Here is a 17,846-nt window from a genome sequence, read left to right on the forward strand (position 1 = left end):
CAACTGAGTATGGAGTCGTGTGATTTCCTCATCTATAGACATAATCTCTTTCTTCTTTAGCGAAACTGCTCCACGGATAGCATTTGACTTTGTCAATAAAGTAAAGCAAGACTTCTGCTTTATTTCATGTGTAAGCTGGTTTGCTTCAGTCTCCAAAGCTTCACAGTTTCACTTCTTTGTATCAATTTCCTTTTCTTTCTTGGCAGCTGCTGTACATTTTCACTTAGCTTTTTCCTCTTGTTCTGCACTTGACTTTCTCTTTCAACAGTCCTTTTCTCCAGCTCTGCCGTATAGCGCTGCCTTGCATGGAAGGCATGATGCAGCATTTCTTTTCTGATATTGGCTGAAGTAAGCTTTTATGGGAAACGTTATTATACACCAATCTCAAACCGACCAATGATTTCTCCTTCATATTTTCAACAAGCAGATCTTTATTTATGCTGTAGCCTCGTTCGACAGCAGCCTGTCTATGAGACAAAACCGGAAGCTTATTTATGGTTTAAATTCTTCCGAACAATCCAGAAAACAGTTTTGTGTAAAAACAATCCGTCCTCTCAGGGTCCAACTTATACCCAGCAAGTGCATCTTTAAACTGCTCAGTAACTTTTCCATACAAAACAAACAGTTGATCACATTCTTTGGGTGTAGCCCATTTCTTCTCCAACAGTGACTGAAGGACACACCGAAACTTTCTGGATGACACACTATCTGGATCTAGGCATGTAACGTCTCTCACGAGCCTATATTTTAGTAGTGGACTCTTCTGTATGACATTCAACAAAAATTTGCCTCGCATTTTTTCCCTTCAATAACATTCCTGTCTTTGCATTACACTACGGAGACTGTGAAGCTGCAAATCCCAAGTCCACATTTGATGCACTCATAGTGTTGTAAAATTTCCGGAAATTTTGAAAAAAAAAAATTGTATTAGGTTAGTTTTACTAGTAATGGAACCGTTGTTTTTTATTCGAACGCGTGAAAAATGTAAGTTGAGAAATTTTAATATTGTGATTAAAAAAAAAAAAAAAAAAAAAGCATTCGAAAATAAAACTGTAGTAGTTATTCATAAAAATTAATAGTCTGCACTCATTTCCTTTATGTGCCTTTCAGTCGTTTACTTCTGGTTGTGCATTAACTACAGAACTTTTACAATTCCATACAAATCTACCATCATGAAGCGTTTCTGTTGCAACAAATAGGGCTCTTTAATGAAACTGAGTTCTTAATGTACTCTTTGATCTGGTGAAATTTTGTTAATGTTAACCAAATTATTTCTTAAAAGAGACAGCAGTAGGTAAATTCCACTAATACTCATGCACTAAAACATATAATTACTATTTCTGAATATTCAAATACAAACTTTAATATAAGCTTTATGTACAAAATTTTGTTTGGAAACAAATACCTGTTTTCTAGGGCGACAAATTATCTATATACAATATATAAAAATGAAGGACACTATATTTATAACTTAACAAATCTTGAACTACCAGACTGATCTCGACAAAAATTTTCAACATAGATGAGGTTCGGGCCTGGTATATATTTTACGATTTCACTTTGAAGGTGCAACTTGGAGGAAAAAGTGTGGAACAGATCTTTATGTCGAACGCATAGTTTTCGAGATAATTTATGAGGTGATTCTACATGCGAAAATAAACCGAAAAAGTCCTATGAACATGTCCGATTTTCGATCGTTACGGAACTAGAGCGGGTTGAAGACTACATACATCCATGAATGATTATGAAGACAAGTGTGAATGTTACTTACCGAAATACTGTGCAGGCGCAGTGGTGGACAGAATAATGGTGGGACAGATGGCTCATCCATCCTACAAGAGGTGTGAGGGTTCTCCAACAGATGGCAGCACTGTGACGTCCCATCGAGGTAATAGCTGCAAGCGCACCCTATGTGCAATCGTGGGTTGGTAGAGTGAGCAGTCGTGAGGCCGTGTGCCTGTCGTGCTTGAGTGTTGTTTAATTGAGCAAGTCCATTGTGTCCAGAAAAGTATCCCAGTTTCTGAATAACACATTTCCTCAACGGTGGATTGGCCGTGGCGGAACCATAAACTGGCCTCCCAGATCACCCGATCTAACCCAATTAGACTTCTGTTTATGGGACTGGTTAAAGGAGGATGGGTACGCTACGAAGGTGGATACACGTGAAGAACTTATCGCTCGCATCACCGATGCTGTTGCCCGCATTAAAGCCCGCCGAGATGATGTTCGGTGTGCAACACAACACACCATCCAACGCGTTGACAAGTGCATTAAGATGGGTGGGGGACTTTTTGAACATCTCTTGTAGGATGGATCAGTCATCTGCTTCACCATTATTCTACCTACCACTGTGCCTACACAGGATTTTGGTAAGTAACATTCACACTTGTCTTCAAAATCATTCATGGATGTATGTAGTCTTCAACCCGCTCCAGTTACGTAACGATCGAAAATCGGACAGGTTTATAGGACTTTTTCGGTTTATTTTCGCATGTAGAATCACCTCATAAATTATCTGACATTTCTCCTGAATCACCCTATATATAATCAATTCGTGTCTTAAGTTGACATTTTCTTTCACGACACTTCGGGCTTATCAAGATTTTGCCTTGACAAAAATTTATCCAAAAATCTCCCTTATCACATCGTCGCATGAGAACCAGAGGAACGTAACTCCAAAAATGCGGTTTTCGTTTTCTTCATGTTTGGACATAATTTTGAAATCCCCACTTGATGTAAATGGAATATAACGCCATTTGTTCCCCTTGTGGATCATCTGTTCTAATCTAGCACAATTAACATCTCATTAAAAACACATCTTTCTAAGAAAATAATATTTTTGTCCTCTCGCCTGTAAACCTGCGAAAATGGAGTTACGTTCCTCTGGTTTTCATGCGACAATATTAAGTTCAGATATAATAGGAATAAATTTCAAATTCCACGGTCCATACACTCACCTTATTTACTTGAGTTACAACTGCATCTAAGACTTCACCTTTAAAAGGCCTAAATACAATAGCTTTATATTTTACAGGATATACTACAAATCCTTGTCCAGGCTGAATAATGCCCGCTCCTATATTATCAATAGTGGTAACAGCAATAACAAAGCCATATCTGGAAGAAATGGGTAGATAAATACATAAATTTACAAAGTATGTTATATGTAATGAAGAAGTACTACACAAAATTTATAAAAAACTTCTACCACACAATTTTTGGGTGTAACGAATGACAATACGACAATAACGAATAACAGTAAAAAGCATAACAAAGTACATTACACTACAACCACAAAAATAAATACATAAAAAGTTTATCTTACACTAATAGTCTACAGAAAGGAAGATGAACACAGAAACCATTCCAATTTATATTTACCATCACGTTTAAAGTTAATTAGTGTCAACAATAGATAAAACTTCTTATACGTTAAAATAACCAAAAGAAAATCTGTAAACTGTTTTCATGCACTCTTCATCTCTTCCGTAGTGCATCTGTTTTGTAGCTACATACTGAACGTCGTTTCATCCGTACGGTAGTGATTTCCATCCGCCTGCCCTAGGTTGTAAAATCCCTTTCCACCACCAATCAAGTTCAATATGATGATCTTGACGATGAACAATTGAACGACATCGGAGTTTCAATTGAAGGAGGCTTCTATTCAGCACAGCCTGATCCAGTTTACCCTATTCGTCCTTGAATACTTTTCAGAGTTCCTCAAGTGTTGTGGCTAGGCGTTTTGTGATATTTCGTTTTAATAGACCAAAACCACAGAAATTCATGGTCGATGCATCTGGCCATTTAATAGAGATGTGTCCACATGAGATACCCTTGATACATTTCTCCTGTTCCTGTATGAGTTAGGAGCTTGCTCGTGGCTAAGCAGCGTACGCACCTTTGGGTGGGAAACCCGGATTCGATTCCCGGCGAGAACTCATGTGATTCGTATCCCACGTTAACCTGTAGGTCCACATCTGACTGCTGAACGGAACGCTAAAACTCTAATTCAATCAAATCCAATTTTTCACCTCCTTATCTAATGAAGCGTTTATAGTTTATCTTTATTAATACGGACTGTCATGAACCATTCCAACTACTTTATTTTATTGTTTTCTCGCGAATGGAGGATAACACAAAAAAATCAACGACAGACGTTGGAAAGCATGTGGCGGTGAATGTGAGCAGAGCTGCAAGTCTGAGCATACTCCGATGTTCAGTTAAGAGAGCGACAATGGTCTGGAATGGAGGTCCCGAAGTGTGAACAACGTCACATATGTAAAGATAGAATTTCTCCGCAGCAGGAATGCTATACAAAGTACGGGGAGTGCTAAATGCGTGTGCCCTGCTCTATCAAACAGTGACGAGACGAGCAAACCCTTCAAACAGATAGTGTCGACTGCCAATCTGCTGCGCACTGGGCATCCTTTGTCTACTAATAAAGCTGTACGGGTGATGCTGGTGAAACAGTATTTATCTGATGATAGGCGCTGGACACTTGACGAATTAGGAAAGTAAACATGGCAATTCCGGCGAAGATAGTTCACGTTATTTACGAGAACATGAACATGCGGAAAATTTGTGCAAAGTTAGTACCACATCAATCACGTGAGGTACAGAAGTGGTTGATTCGCTATAAACCATGTCGCCTCAATCCGGAGACATTGCAGGAGGAAGTGAATGTAACATTTGATCGCATCATTGTCGTACAAGAAACATGCATACATATGAACCAAAACTCAAGCGACAGTCCAGTGAACGACATCATCATAAGTCCCCAAAACGGTTTAACAAAAACTTATACCAACAAAAATCATGGTCATTTTGGCGTTAAGACTGTCAAGATGTTCTTGTGTGCTATCCAGTGCATGAGGGAACACTAACAATGCAAGTATTATAGGTATTTTTTTAGTATTCCAGTTGAGTCGTGCAGTATGCACCAAACGGCCAGAACTTTTGAAGAACACCGCCATTACCCCACACAGATAATGCGACAGTTCAGACAGCTGACAGTGTCAAATGTCTTTTAGAGAGGTGGCATGGGAAGTGCTTCCCCACTAGCCATATTCGCCTCATCTCAATTTATGATTGTAATCTCATCTCAAAGTGAAACAGCCTTTGCGTGAGAAAAGTTTCGCTAACAAAACGGATATTTTGAGAGCAACTGTGGCTCACGTTAGGGAATGATATGCAGCAGATGATTTTCTGCACCTTCTCCATCGCTGGCAACGAACCGTCGATGAAGTTGGAAACTACTTGAAGGCAGCTAAACACCGTGGAAAACCTGTGAGACCCATACTGCAACCCTGTATAAGTAGTTTTGTGTAACTTTTGCTTATGCCAAAATGAATCAATTTTGACTGGTTGCCTCATTTTGCTTCTTCCTACAGGAGCCTCTTTCATCCAGTCTTCTTTTGGTGATACCACTACTTAGTACATGCCGTGTATTTTCCAACGTCTATCTTCAACTTTCTGTGTTATCCTCCATTCGTGAGAAAAAATATTTCGCGTGACTTATTACTTTTGCCTCATATATGTGAAATCGTTGTCCCAACTACATATAGAATGTGTGTTAAAAGATACACATATTATATAATAAAACGAAGGTCTTACTATTTTATGGCTCACTTTGTACATAAAAATAAAAAGAAGAAAGAAAATACTAACTTTCCGGTACAAGTTCCTTCGACTTCAGTGAAAAGCTTCTGTTTCACAGTATCAAGTAACTGTGGGCCAAAATACCGTGGATGAAGAAGGATTTCGTGCTCTAATGATATCTGTAAGAAGATATACAAGAACACATATTTAAACATAAATTTCTTACCTTACTAAGCGCTAAAACACAGCTATTACTTAAATTAGTGAATGAAACAAAACAATTTCATCGATATACTCTCGCTATCGTCACTATATTAAAGAAAACACTATGTCGCTCGAAGAACTTTGCCAAATCTTCCTCCTTGCAAAAATAACTATTGTTAGTTGAAGACGATCTTTCCTTAGATTTCCTTGCTTGATAGCCTAAGTTGTCTTCAAATTACCATTAATTTACACATGAAGTACCACGACTAAAGTAGTGTGGAAGACTTTAATGATTTTGGTGTATAGATGAATGATCTCTCAACGTTTATGTATTTGAAATCTAGGTAATGGTAATAACAAAAGAACTTACTCGCAAAAGTATAGTTCTTTGAGCAACGTAAATACTGTAATTTGTTTTTTTTTAAACATAACTGTCTCAGAGTGCACTAATAATTACAATTAACTTGAATGATGTTCTCTTCAATGTTTTTTAGCCAATATTTCCAGTACTTCCCAAGGGTACTCTTCATCGGGTTAACATAAGACTATTTTGTATGCTGATATTTTCTTTTAGGGTCTTTCCTGCTGGTCTAGCAGCTAGCGCGTGTAAATTTGATGCACGTAGTCCTGCGATCGATTCCCGGTGGGAGAGCACAAAAAATTTAAATCCATAATTATTCACTTTCATTAATTATCCATTTCTTTTAGCCTAAAGGATATAATCGTAGGACGTTAAACTATTTTTCTTACAGTATTATAGGATGCTTATAGATCTTTAACAATTTAATAATATCGCATTGCCTCCGGAATCTGAACGCACAACACGGTTTTTTCGTGTATTTGTACATACATTTCCCTTGCGCTTGCGCCACCCCTACGGTTTGTCCTTCAGTTCGTTGTCAGAACCTGTAGCAAATACCTCGTTTAATTTTCGCTGCTAATTTTATTCCTTTCCGATTTGTGTTTTAATACGTAGCACCCTAAAACGTTCATTTTTATTCAAGTATTATTTGAAAAAGAAAAAAAATATTTTACTTTAAAATCCAGTGTATTTACCGTTAAAATCAACTTAAAAATTCGAGTTCGTGGAACGAAATGATCTTTCAGTTTAACGTCTCACTGTTATGGCCTTTAGGCTGAGAGAGACGGATGATTAAGGCAAGTAAACGATGAAAGAATCGATGGAATGAGGATGTGTGAGAAAACAGGAGTAGCCCATGAAAACCCACGGACACGATGTTGTTCATCAGAAACTAGCTTGGCCGGAGATCTTCTCAGGAACCCCACGCACTCGAGGTAAATGCAACTCGGTACCAAAAAATTCTATTATTTTATAGGGTAAAAATTGTCTTGGAACTCGCCAACATGGTTCTGAAACGGATTCATGACCCTTGAAGTTCAATTGAAGGGTAAGGGGGAAAAAGAAGGAATGTCACAAAACTGTATTTTCGAGAAAACTATGTTTTAATATTGAAAACCGCGTAGAAAATGAATAAGGTTAGTGAAATCATTTTCCTCTTTCCTTGGAGATTTCTACATCTACGCACGCATGGCATATCTAGTCAAATAGTACCAAGGGTCATCAACAGATAGGGCAGAGCACCCGTTAAAGCACACACATGGACATTCCTTGTTTTTTTCCCCTTACCCTTCAATTGATTCTGAAGTAACTGCCTAGAAGGAGGAAGATCAAGCTTTGAATCCCAGCCAATCCAGACTTTTCTGTAAATTTATGTTCTAGCAACACTTTCAACCCATTTTTGCTCCAAATACGTAATTAAATAATGATGTGGTTATATATACTAGCATGCACTACATCATACGAAGAAATTCGTTGCTTCTCTTATTCGTGATAAAGAAATACCTTTAATGGAAGATATCAAATGAATGGTGTAATTTAGAAAGTTCATTCAGTAAAATCAATTTAACAGAGAATAAATCCTGGAAAATTATTCAGATTAGCGAAATACGATTGGTGTTTAATGGAATACAAACGTTCAAGACGTGCAACTGAGCCAAGATGTCATCATCGGCTTTTCTCTTCGGAAAACAAAAAAGTAGAAAAAAAGCAGTCCTTATGTTTTAGCAACTCGTATCCTATCAAAAGGCACGTAGTATTAACCTCTGATGCAATCTGTCCTTGATTTGATCCCAGGTCATGTAAGTTTACGGTTAACATCTTGTTCGCGGCTCTCTTTGGGATTCTACTGTTAATTCGTACGTTATTATTCCTCCAGTAATTCTTACATCAACTTATTTTTATTAATTACTCGCTTCCGTTTATCCTAAATGTATAAGATAATTACTATGGAATGTCGAACGATAAAAAAAAGTTGAACATCTTTATGCTTCAAGGTTGAGGGAGACGGTGGTAATGATAATGAGCAAAATGGTGGAATGAAGAAAGTGGGAGAACTTCCAGAAAACTCACCCACACGGTGTTTGTCCACGGCAAAGCTCACCTGGTGGGACCTGGGATCGAACCAGAGACTCCATGTAGCAGAAGTGAGCGCTTGACCATTGAGTCATTGCGTTGCCTACTTAATTTTCGTATCCTCTTAGCGATTGTCCAATTTCGAAACGCAAAGTATGTAACTGTACGAAAATGTGATGCGAAGACTAAATAGAAATAAAAACCCGTACAGGTTAAGTTTCAGAATGACACTCGAAATAACTGCTAAAAATTACAATCTTTTCACTAATTACTTTCTTATGCTTCTGCAGAATATTTACATTGAGCGATATAACAATACCCATTTGGCACAGGTGAAGCTTTGGGACCACCATAAATAATTGTTGAGGCTGCAGTGGCTCAGAGTGTGAGGTCCCTGGTTCAATCTCAGCTCATGCCAAGTGAACTTCGCGGTGAATGAACACCGTGTGTAACATCGGGTCTCTCTTTCCTCCTTTATCTTTATTTCATCATTTTATTAATTTTCATCACCACAGTCTCTTAGCCTCGGTACATAATTGTGGCACGATAAACTATAAATTTAATGATGTACAAGAAGTGAAAAAGTAGACTGGACCGAGAGTAGAACCCGTGATCTTCGGCGTACCACATTGATTTGTTAAGCACTACGCTACCCACTAAGTTTCTCAAACAGTCATACGTTCCCTCACTCTTGAGGTCGCAGTTTATTCAGACTACATGGTATGTACCAAAACTTCTTGTACTTGGACAATCTAGTGGCCACCTTCTGAACACCTCTGATAGGTGTATTATACATTCGGTTTCAAGGGTGCGGTAGTATATAGCTGTTTACGGAGCGGACTCATTAGCATAGTGGCTAATGCATCCACACGTTACGCCGAAGATTCCGCGTTAGAGTCATGGTTCGTGCATTCTTACACATTTTATGTATCACTCAATTTGCACCTATAAAGAAATTGATGTTGAAAACTGGTTGTTTCTTCCATTTATCAATATAGAAATTTAAGTTTTCATTTCAAAAATAATGGTTTGACAATTACAATTCTATCACAAATTATCTTCTTATACTTCTCCAAAATTTTTGCAATGAGTGGTATGATAATATCTACTTTGTATAGGAGCTAGCGATCGAGAGTATAAGCATAAAACAATTTTAGGTATGATTAAAAAAAATGCATCAAACGATTCCGATCTCAGCGTATTTTAGTTTTTGGATCAGGGGATGCCAAATTTTTGAACTGCCCCTAAAGTAACTTTTCATATTTTCTAAAGAATAAGTACATCATATTGAGCTACGTGATAGTTTGGGTTTGGCTACTCTGTATGTAGTTCTGCAGATATAAGGACTACAAGAACATTTTTGCCTGAAATTTATTGGATCTTTTGATCCAAAAAGACAAATTCGAAATTTACACACCAAGCTGTGCCAGATGGTCACTACTAGTTTGTAAATTATTCAGATTGAAAAACTGGCAAAACTGGAGTACTTGCGCAGGGCTAGATCGTAGGAGCAAGCATAGTAGGTATATGACGAAAGAAGACTAGTGCGATAAACATGTGGTCACTACAAGCTGGTTCTTATTTAGAGATGCAAAAAAGCCGGCTTTTTTGAATCGATGGTTTTTTGCACATAAAAAGCAGGCTTTTTTGAAAAAAAAAACGAGAATTTTGGAAATTTTGGCTTTTTTCACTTTCATGATTTTTCTGTTTAAATAGCTTTCTTATAGTATACTCTAAAGTTAAATAAGATTCCATGATTTGAATGCCATATTTCGCTCTGGAATTCACCATCATGATGGATGGAGCACATGGTTTATGAATTAAAGTAAACATAAAGAACGTAGTGTTTGAGGGCCATTTTAGAAGTTATTTAACTTTATTTTAACTTCTGAATTATCGACATTTTTTCTTCTCTAGATCATTTATTTTTAGTCATCCGTGCTTCACTTCTTAGAGCTTAAAACTCTAGCTTCTAGCACATAGTTAAACTTATGTTTTTCAATATATTCATCAGAGCGTACGTTTTTCAATATGTCTGTCAGAGCGTACTTCCACATTTCCGCTATACTGTAGCTGTGCAATGATTTAAAAATAATCTTCCGGACACAACCTTGAATACCATTTGATAGAAATAATCAGTTTCGGATTTAGAAAAAAAAAAATTGGGAGAGTTTTTTTTCTGAATAATGTTTGTTTTTTTCTAAAAATTCCTAACTTTTATTTAAGAGGAGCTTAAATTTATGAGTAGAAGCATAACAGATATTTCGTTTCGTTTGTATATTGAGTTATAATCTTCCAGATACAACTTTGAAGACCATTTTATACTGATAATCAGTGGCTGATTTAGAAAAGTATTTTGGGAGGGGCTTTTCTTATTAATGCTTAGTTTTCTAAAAATTCCTATTTTTTTTTATTTGAGGACAGCTTAAAGTTTATGAGTAAAGGCAAAACTAATATTTAGTTTGTTTTAGAAATTCCCTAATTTCGGGATAGAGGCTTCAATCCGAAAGACATCCCCACCCTAACCCTCTTCGCAAACCCATCACTGCTGGTAATTAATAATAACAAAGATTTAAAAACGATTATAAAGTAAGTCGGCCAGGACTCACAGTACAAGCACTATCTCTACATTCACAGATGGAATTAAGAAAAACTTTTGTCAAAATGGTCGAATGCGGGGTCGAATCCCGGACTTCACGATAGAAGCGCGAAAGCTAACCACTCACTCATGTTTGTTGTGCAGTTGTGCTTAACTTAAATGTATTCTCTCTCTCTCTTTCTCTGTGGCCACAAAAGCTCTCCATTGTCTTCTGTCCTTATCCAATTCAATTCAGTTTCTACTCTGTATTCCTATTTCTGCTAGATCCATCTTAATATTGTCCTCCCATCTGGGCCTAGGTTTTCCTAATGGACGTTTCCCGATTGGATTTCCAGTTAAAACTTTGAAAGCGTTCCTACTTTCTTCCATTCTGGCTACATGACCTGCTCACCTGAGCCTCCTAGACTTGATGACTCTAACGATGTTTGGTAAACCGTATAAATTATGTAGTTCCTCCTTATGAAGTTTCCGCCATTCCCCATTCCCATTCCTCTTGGGTCCAACTATTCGTCTCAGAATTTTATTCTAAAATAATTTCAGTCTGTGTTCTTTCCTCAGCGTAAGCGACCATGTTTCACAACCATAAAGCATAACAGGCATGATTCATTTTATATATTTTAAGCTTTAAATTCCTTGACAGAATTCGCGACGACAAAATATTTTGAACTGAATAATAACAAGAATTTCCTGATTTTAGTCGACATTTAATTTCTTTGTGGGTATGATTTTGGTCTGGTAATACTGATCCAAGATATTTGAAAGTATCCACTGTGTCGAAAGTATTAATTGATATTTTAACGCATTCATTATTTGCCGTAACTTCCTTGTATTTAGATTTCTCTGCATTTACTCATGTCCCTGCAAGCGTTTAATAAGGCCTCTGCATTTCTTTCGATCGTTCTATCATATTTACATCATCAGTATATACCATAACCTGGTGAATACCATTCAACTCTAGGCCCTGATTCCTATCTTTGATTATTCTTATAGCGTACTCCGGAACAAAGCTGAATAATAACGGCGATAACGATTATCCTTGTTTCAGGCCAATCTCGACGTGAAAGCTCGCATTTTTCTACTCGGACTTTACTTTGGAATTTATTTAAATACTTAATAAATCTAGCTTTTTCGGTATTCCAAATTCTGTAAGAATGTTGTATAATGTTTCCCTCCTTACCTAGTTGTAAGCCTTTCTAAAATCAATAAACAGTTGATGTACTGGGTAATATATGCCCATTTCTTTTCGAGTATTTGTCGAATGGGAAATATCTGGTCGATTCCGACTAAATTCACACTGATAATCTCCAATAATTTCATCTGCGTGTGGGGTTAATCTTATTAATAGAATGTTAAGAGAAATGCCTCGATAATTATTACAATCAAAATTGTCGTCTTTCTTGTGAATTGGAACAGTGATTGATTCTTCCACTCTTTTTAAATGTATTCCATAGTTTTTCTTTTTTATATAAAAAAGTTTCGTAACTATATGTTGAATTTTCTTGTTAAAAATTCAGAAACCTTCAGGACTGGGTAAACCGTGATAGTGGTTATATATTCTACAGCCTAGAAAACTATACGCTCAGATGAACCGTCTACTACGTATATGATCCATGAACAGAAAATTCGATACTTTCCCGATTCTGAACAAGATTAAGGAACAGTCAGTGCATTACAGAATTTGGAGCGTTACCGATTTTGCAGATCCGAAGCACCTGATAGGTGGTAACATATTATTACGTATGTGATCAATCAGTGAAAAATTTAATCCAATGTTCTCGGGATTGCTGCCAGAGTAGGTGTTGCTGTGCTGAGCTTTCGTTACCATACAGCGGCAACATCTTCAGAGCTGTGTGAACAGCTGAACAGCTCTGAAGATGTTGCCGCTGTATGGTAACGAAAGCTCAGCACAGCAACACCTACTCTGGCAGCAATCCCGAGAACATTGGATTAATAGTAGACGCCAGCAAAGCTTCAAGATCACAGTGAAAAATTTGTTCGAAATATTCATACAATGTATATGAAGGTTAAAACTTAACTGAAAAATTTCAACAATGTAGAGAACCACCCGAAACGAAGCTCTTGATGTGCAGATTTCTCTTATGTTTTTCTTTATGTTGCTTCAAAAAGAGGGTGTGTGATATTTTGAAGTAAAAATACTACATACAATTTTGCTAGTTCAATTGTGTATCATTTTCTGAAGTACTTATTGTATATAAGAGGTTAACATACTGTATTATTACATATATTGATTAATCCTTTGGAATTCGTAATGTAAATATGTTAAGAATTTAAATTTTTTTTTTAATTCATGGTTTATTTTCGAGGTTTCATATTATTATCTGCATCAACCACTATTTAAATGAGTTTTTTGTTGTAGAGAAGCGAAACAAAGTCTGCTTTATCAGTTTAAAGCAATATTTTCAAAAAAGCCCAAAATTTCCCAAACAAAAAAGCGAAGCAGAAAAAACTGAGTTTTTTTCCAAAAAAGCCGGTTTTTTTCCGAGCCCTTGCATCTCTATTCTTATTACAACTGTGAGTATTAACGAAGTGAACTTTTTAAAACGCTTTTTCTACGTTCACAGATGACAATTATACATTATTCTTTTGTGAATTAATAGATTTTATCTAAATTTTCCAAAGAATCGACCAGTATTTTTAAGCTGGATCAAAACTAAATATCTACTTTATGTCGCTGCCTGCTTTTTGCTACCAGTCCTTTCTAATCATGATTTTGAAAAAGTTTACAAGATTTAACTCATATAGTGTGCTTGTGTTCCGCTCAATTTTTGCGTAACTTGCAACATTTATTTTCAAAACTTTGCAACTCGTTGCGGATGTTAATACTCTCCACAATTCTGCCCCAATTTAAGTTGGTCATGATGTAAAATAATGTGTGATAGCCTACTGCAAGGAGATTTCAGGTAAGTTTACGTGTCATTTCGCTATATTACTACCTTACTTCACTTGTTTGCCCTTTCCACTGGTTTAGTAGCTAGTGTGTTTTTGACTCACGTGGTCGTGGGTTCGATTCCCGTTGTGAGAGCACAGAAAAATTAATTTCATAATCAATCACCTTCATTAATCACTTATCTCTTTTAGCCTAAAGGGTATAATTGTGGGACATTAAATTAATTTTAAAAAAATGATCTCAGTCGCCCGCTGATTTTTTTGCTCTTTACAAATACGTCTTTCTACGTCGTATTCAATTTAACTTGTAAAATTTACAAACTGCGGTGTTATTAAACACAGCCGGTACCTAAAAACCTTTAAGTCTGAAGATTATGACATTTAGATTACAGAAGATAGGCAGATAATTTGACAAAACCCGCTCCAGTTGGCATCCATACACGGACACGAACAAACGAATTACTTCCAGCTATGAGAAAAAATAATAAATAAATAATATAAAAAAAAGATTGAAACAAAGAAATTTTTTACTTAACTGCTGCAGATGGCAGCCCCGAAATACCCAATTTACGGAGAAATAAACAGCATCAGACGAAATATCACTATAAGAATAACTGAATAGTACGAAAGGTCATCAGTGCAGGCTGATTAAGCGGGGTGAAAAAACAAGTTAAATTCTAGGTCATACGAGTTCACGTATTGATCCGATACTAGGTAAACAGGCAATAAAGCAAAATATGGCGGTGTTTGAAACTCACAGTCTTATTAACTAATCTGGGACGTATATACTGCAATAACGGAAGGAAATACAAAAATGTAGAGCGAAAACCAATAAGAAGGGAGTTGTACCTGAACCAAATGTAGTGCAATGGATTAAAAGTTGGGATCTCATTTTATTAGGACATAAATTTGCAGAATCCACGGAAGAAATGTTCCTGATTTTAGAATAGTGTGTACAAATAATACAAAAACATCAGGATCTTAAATATATTATGTATAATAAGATAATATAGAAATACAAAGTGGAAAGTGTGTCCTTTACCACGTAGTACAACACAATGTACTATGCAAAGGCAGTTTAAGAAGTGACCATAGAAGTGTTGCAAAGCTGTTCCACACACAAGACATTTGTTTTTATGTCATATAGTGTTTTACCACTATCTGATTATGCATATACCATCACAGACGTGCCTGCCCCTTACACACGCAATCCCTCAATGCCGCCCAGGCACCCCTGCCTTGACTCGGTTAGATAGAATCTGTGCACTTTACTGGCCACCTACCACAAGCTGATTTGCGTTTTGAAGTTAATTCGTATTCTCTGCATGCAGATTTCATATCATATGTGCACACATTGTAGTTGTATTCAGTTCTACTTAAGTCCATCTACACCCACTAATGCAACTCCTCCATTAAGAAACACTTTCTAAGACAGTAATAGTGTATTTCATGATAAAAGTTCATATGTTATGAATGTAAGTAGCCCCTTATATGGCAACTTAGTACGGAAAAAAGTATTTTTGTATGCATTTTGTAAATTGCGATGTCTCCGGGACATGTACTTGAAATGAAATCTTAAGTTTTACGTCGCACGATTATGCAGGGCTAGGCTAAAGGAGACGGCGATGATGAGAAATTAATGAAATAGTGGAATGAAGAAAGTAGGAGGAAACGGGGAGTTTACTCGAGCAGACGGATCTCCCAAACAGAAAATTTATAGGTAAATACGATGTGAGACAATTTTCGTGAAGGAATGAGAGAGTGAATATAAGCGATTACCGTCACTTTACTAATGCCCAGCACACTGATATGAATTTGGAGTGATAGCGAAAGTATTGTATGTATAAGCGCTCTCTTCCACCATCCTCGATTATGCGTACACCGCTGGTCGCTGATGCGCACGCTCCCTACCGACACACCCTCTCGCTGCTGCTCGCGTCCCCTGCTTTAACTCGGTTAGATAGCATTCGTGCTCTTTAGAGGCCACTTAGCACAAATTGGTTCGTGTTTTATCCACTGTAGTCAACATTGTCTTTATACTGAGCCCTCCTTAAGTCAATCGGCAAGTAGTAATGAAACTTATTTAGTGCATGATCTGCTAAAATAAATACAAAGCAGCTAACCTGAAAATGTGTCAAAATTTGTTAAAACCGTCCGCTCGAGTAATGCCGAAACGGGGAAACCCCGATAAAACACACGCAGACGGTGTTTGTCCACCACAAAATTCATTTGGTGCGAGCTGGGATGGAACCAAGAACGGACATGTATTTGACAGCAGGCTTGGCCCCAACCCTCCCTCTACAGTTTATTTACATATACTGTCTTAGAGTTGGTTGAAACATGGGAAGATACGGAATCACAGTTTTCGTTATTCTCTGAATATGCGTAGTTTGCAACCTTAAGAGATTGAAGGTACTACTAATTTGTGCAGTAATACGGGCATTACTCGAGCAGACGGTTCTACCTAATTTTGACGCATTTCTCACTTTTCAGGTTAGGTTGGAGCTTTGTATTTCTTTCAGCAGGTCAGGCACTAAATAAGGAACTCCATTACTACTTGCAGTTTGACTTTAAGAGGCCTCGGAATAAATACAGTGTAGAGGTATGACATAAAAACCACAGTGCATAAAACACGAAGCAACTTGTGCTAGGTGGCCACTACAAAGCACGAATGCTATCTAACCGATTCAGAGCAGTACCGCAGCCAGGGGTCCCGAGCGGCAGCAAAAGGGTGCGTCCCTAGGGAGCAGGCGCGTCAACGGCGGGCGATATAGGCATAAACGAGTAAACGAGGATAGTGGAAGAGAGCACTTATAACTCTTTCACTCTAACTATAAATTCATTTCAATATACTGTGCCCTGAAAGTAATTACTTATATTCACACTCTCATCCCTTTACGAAAAATGCTTCACATCGTATTTTACCTATAAATTTTCTATTCGGTAGACCAGTCTGCTCGAATGAACCCGTAATATATCTATCTACTGAAGAGCAAAATCGTTATTCATTGAGTATCTACGAACTTACCAAGGGGGTAACAAAGCGACTTTGATTTACTTCTCGAGTGATACGAAAATAAAAAAGAACGCACCTGTACTTTATATCTGCATGTGTAGTTCCCTTGTACTTCATCTATGACTATGTGTATGTGTCTGGGGGAAGGAATTAACGCATATCGCATGTCTTGTGCACATGAATACTTCTTACTATTGCACTACGTAGAAAATTTATGGTACTTCATGTAGAAGTGGTAATAGAACACAGAAGAAACGCAGACCAGGGTGTTCTCATGTATACTATTACTGGGCATTCTTAACCTGAACGTTCGTTTATTATTATTATTTTACAGCAGTGCATCGCACGCCAACATGTACAAAATAATTCTGATGTTCTGTAAGTGCTCCTGTTGAACTAATTAAACTCATTGTAAATATACTCAAAAAAATGAAATCTTTAAAAAATCACATTAGAACACATCTGTTGACAAGTACTGTAACATACATGATAAAACATATTTAGTCTTCCTCACGGAAACAGGCCTTGTACAGTAAATATATTCCAGTTGAGAAATTTATGTAGAACAAAGGTTATGACACTTTATCACGTTACACTTGAAGATGTCTTAATTACTTCAACTAAAATATATTATTCATGATTTGGAAGCTTTTTCGAACTGTTCGTTAACACTTCTGCCACTCTGACCACAGATCAACATGACTACTATAGTAACCGGAGGCCGCCTTCACAGCTTTCTTTTTCATTTTCGTTTTTTGAATATATTTTTGTCTTCTTCTTCTTCTTTATCGGGATCATCTTTATTCGAAAATCACTTACCAGGCAATTATCACCAATAACTTCAAAACAAATAAATTAATGGAGAGAAATCTTTAGAGGTTGTAGTCTAGTGTTGAGAATGAAGTGTAGTGAGGAATGGGAAGACATCTATTAGAGATACTGAAAGACCAATGTAAATTCCCTGAAAGGCTCCATAGAATGTGGAGTCAATAGCGATGATCCCATGGGTACCAACATGGCCTTTCGACCAAGTTAGGCAAGTAGTATAAGTTAGGGGAGTTCGATGTTTTTAAAGTATAAAAAAATAT

At 37.0% G+C, this 17,846-nt stretch overlaps 1 protein-coding gene across 2 annotated transcripts in view; it reads right to left on the reverse strand.

Moving 5' to 3' along the window:
• The window catches only part of Polr2G (DNA-directed RNA polymerase II subunit Rpb7), a 37,892-nt gene extending 20,402 nt beyond the window's left edge, over positions 1-17,490 (reverse strand). Inside the window, exons 1-3 of one of the 2 annotated variants that reach the window (XM_081758623.1) lie at positions 17,245-17,490; positions 5,668-5,777; positions 2,958-3,117 (exon numbers count right to left, since the gene is read on the reverse strand). In XM_081758623.1, the coding sequence (XP_081614749.1) occupies positions 2,958-3,117; positions 5,668-5,777; positions 17,245-17,256 (282 nt within the window). In that variant the 5' untranslated portion in view covers positions 17,257-17,490. Of the gene's footprint in view, positions 1-2,957; positions 3,118-5,667; positions 5,778-16,834; positions 17,064-17,244 lie in introns of those variants that run through there. The other variant, XM_081758622.1, reaches the window with a different exon arrangement.
• Positions 17,491-17,846: the final 356 nt, after the last annotated feature.

This window comes from Thermobia domestica, chromosome 5 (genome assembly GCF_964235325.1).
Source record: "Thermobia domestica chromosome 5, izTheDome1.hap1.1, whole genome shotgun sequence".
Lineage (NCBI taxonomy): Eukaryota > Metazoa > Arthropoda > Insecta > Zygentoma > Lepismatidae > Thermobia > Thermobia domestica.